Genomic DNA, 3,150 nt, shown 5'->3' with positions numbered 1-3,150 from the left:
CACAAGGCTGACTACCACTTGCTACCATGAAGGCCTTGCACAACATAATACTTTTCCTTGTCAAGAGCACTGTTCACAACCGGCATTCCATTCCATGGGCTTCAGAACAAGTTTGGAGTAGTTTCTAAAAAAAGCAATGAGGAGATGTTGGGACCTGCAACACTAGAGCTGAACACACACTCAAAAACCTTTGAAGTCGCCCATGAGGTAGCCACTACACATCAGACAACATAAGACTCATAAACAAAAGCAATTTTCTTAATTGGCCTGGCCTTCGCAAGCAGAGTATGCCAAGGCAGAAAAGGCCAGGTAGTGTTACAACAGCATAATCAAAAGGCCTCAACATCAGACTCAAAACTCTTTGTATCTCTAGTGGCATAGCCTTCCACTGAAAAACTTGGTATCTTACTTGTGGCTTAAGATCTAGTGTGGCTAGACATTGACTAGCAGATAATATATGTTAACTCACCACTGCATTCACCCTTAAGCACCGACACTTGATGCGACCTTACTTGGTAGAACCCTTTCTTTAGCCTTCCTTAACTGTACAAGACCTCATAACTTTTTTGAAAAGGGAAGTGACGAAGTAATATGTTCGACTAATTATGCTGACATACACTGAGAAAAGATGCAGCACACTTTAAAACACAAGTTTCCAGTTATCCATCTCCCAAGGCTTCCGAAACAACCAGCACACCATGCACAAACGAATAAACCTAGTCACCAGGCATTCCTGTTGTCAGGCTCTTCTGGGACAACCAGTACATCACCTGCAATAATGAGAACCAAAAAGAGCACATCAATCGAAATATATTCCCAGATTGAAATCATGATTGTGGCTGTGCAATTAATGTGTATGTATGTGACTAAACAACAATCAATGCAAACAAATTTGTACATTCCAGCAAAAGTTTTTTTTTTAAATGAAATCCTTTACAAACGAATGTGGGTGTGAGAGATCATTCGCTAAAAATCCACCAATGCAAACAAATTCACTGAGATTTAGTGTTTGAAAAACAATCCTGCACCAAGAAAATCAGTGAGATATAAAAAGTCCTACTAAATTGTATTCACAACATGCAAAAAGATTTAGCAATATCACGGGGTTAACCTCCTTGAAAGTAGTAAAGCTACTAATATCAACATTGCTCCTTGTATTTAGGAACTATCAAGGAAGGTGACAAATGAGAATTCACTCCTTACTACGTGAGCCAATGTTCGATTTTGCTTTATATTTAGATTAAACTTTTCATTCTCTTTTCCAACAAGGTGCTTTTACAACTTTACCGCTGAATACCACTAATGTCCTTAAGTCATAAATGGACCCAGCTCTTAGTAATTGCATTCTGCTACCATCACAACAAAGTGACCAAAATACCTGAGTGAATATACCCAGAATTGTAAAGGTAGATGCACATTACCGGCATATATCAGATCAGGGTCTACAATGCCATTAGCCTTCTGGATTGTGCCGATAGGAACGTTGTATTTCAGAGACAAAGACCATAAAGTATTCCCCTGAAATAAAAAAGAAGAGGAAAAGGATAAAATTCGCGCATTACTTCGCAGCGAACATCTGGTGGGCCAAAATGAAACTGCTACCTTCTCCAAACCACATGCATCACCCACACTTAGGCTGGAGTCGAAGGACTTTTCAACACATGCCCATTCAAACACATCATAGCCATCTGCTCAACGAGTAATAAGATTGCAACAGGACATACCCACTCAATCGGATGTGTCCGAGGCACCCACAGAACTTGTCCTGTGGCAATGTTCACTGGGTTGAGGACATGATTTGCCTGGATCAATTAACACAAAAAAGGTAGCTTCTACTTTAAAATTACATACCGCAAAGTGGTTTTACACATTGACAATCATAACAACGATAACTGCGAGCGAAACAACAAAATATACCTCCATCAGGACCTCTGGATAGGTTTCAAACTTTTCAGCCACCTCAATCAAGTCTTCATCTGGGAGTACTCTGTGGTAAAAGTTTCCCCTTTTGCTCTCTATTTCATGTAGGGCGTAGAAATTATTGTAAGCAAGAATGAATTTGATTAGTGGGCACAAGAGGTTTCCAGGACACACAAAATATGAATTCTAAACATGCCTTGGTGTTCTTTGCGCATTTGAGGAAGCCTGTTATGCGCTTTCCGCCAGCGGACATATCGCCAGGGCCGAGGCCTGAAGACAAATATTGCCACAAATTGTCAATGCGAAAATGCAGCCCTCTGGATTGGCGACAGTATTCAAAGCATGTAAAGTACCCCATGTCTTGCTTGGAGTCGAGCATCTCTGGGGTCGGTCTTGCAACTTTGGATGATTCAGCAACAAAAGTTTCTTTCTGTGGAAAGACGAGAGGCTTGTCAAACCACAAATCTAGTGAAACAACTGTATCCCCTTGCTCGTACTTGTGAGCAACCATCATCAAGACTCAACAGATAGCCACCACCTTTTCTCTCTCTCTCTCTCTCTCTCTCTCTCTCTCTCTCTCTCTCTCTCTCTCTCTCTCTCTCTCTCTCTCTCTCCACATACAATTCTTTTGCATGAGAGAGCCTTACTTACAGAGGAAGGTAGCTGAGGAGGTGACGGTTTGGCCTCTCCACGCCAGAATTGAAGAGACTGCTGCAGAGCCGCTCGATTGAAGTCATTCTCGCTCGTTTTCATCATCTTGCAGTGGCGCACCCACTCTCTCTCTCTCTCTCTCTCTCTCTCTCTCTCTGTGTGTGTGTGTGTGTGTGTGTGTGTGTGTGTGTGAGTGTGAGAGAGAGATCGCCCAACAATCCTAACGACGTAAGGCTTTAGGAAGCAGGCAAACAGAAATGAAGCAGGAGTCGTCAAATGGGCGGGTGGGTGTATGTGTGTGTGTGTGTGTGCGCGCGCGCGAGAGAGGGAGAGAGAGAGAGAGAGAGAGAGAGAACACACGTGTGGGGAGAGAGTAAACCCCTGGGTCTGGTGGGGACTTGACCTCCTACTGCCACTACCTTAATTTTTGGTCCTCGTCTTCAATCCTCATCATGGCCTTCCAAACATCAAAGGTCCCTCTTTTCCCACACAAAAACTCAATTCTTCTTTTCTAGAGGGAACTTTTGCCACCATAATAAAGCTCGAGTCTCAAGAAGAAGAGAAATTAGGGCTAGTGCT

The 3,150-nt window shown here is 42.8% G+C and overlaps 1 protein-coding gene across 1 annotated transcript; it reads right to left on the bottom strand.

Annotated features, from left to right (window-relative positions):
* Window positions 1-512: 512 nt before the first annotated feature.
* LOC147463334 (uncharacterized) lies at window positions 513-2,824 on the bottom strand. The gene is made up of 7 exons (XM_086488129.1): window positions 2,572-2,824; window positions 2,274-2,350; window positions 2,117-2,190; window positions 1,918-2,015; window positions 1,725-1,802; window positions 1,422-1,518; window positions 513-770 (listed from the first exon to the last, which is right to left on the bottom strand). Exons 1-7 carry the CDS (start codon window positions 2,674-2,676, stop codon window positions 721-723), a joined length of 579 nt encoding a protein of 192 aa, XP_086344255.1. The 5' UTR covers window positions 2,677-2,824; the 3' UTR covers window positions 513-720.
* Window positions 2,825-3,150: the final 326 nt, after the last annotated feature.

This window comes from Adiantum capillus-veneris, chromosome 2 (assembly GCF_014529385.1).
Source record: "Adiantum capillus-veneris isolate H3 chromosome 2, ASM1452938v2, whole genome shotgun sequence".
Lineage (NCBI taxonomy): Eukaryota > Viridiplantae > Streptophyta > Polypodiopsida > Polypodiales > Pteridaceae > Adiantum > Adiantum capillus-veneris.
The sequence above is the reverse complement of the archived record's forward strand: the minus strand, read 5'-3'. Positions and strand labels throughout refer to the sequence as shown.

Coding starts and splice junctions, on each gene's coding strand:
- LOC147463334 (XM_086488129.1), bottom strand. CDS start 2,676: ATGATGAAAACGAGCGAGAATGACTTCAATCGAGCGGCTCTGCAGCAG. Junction 2,191..2,273: donor GACTCCAAGCAAGACATGGG/GTACTTTACATG, acceptor ATTTGTCTTCAG/GCCTCGGCCCTGGCGATATG. Junction 2,016..2,116: donor AATGCGCAAAGAACACCAAG/GCATGTTTAGAA, acceptor TACATGAAATAG/AGAGCAAAAGGGGAAACTTT.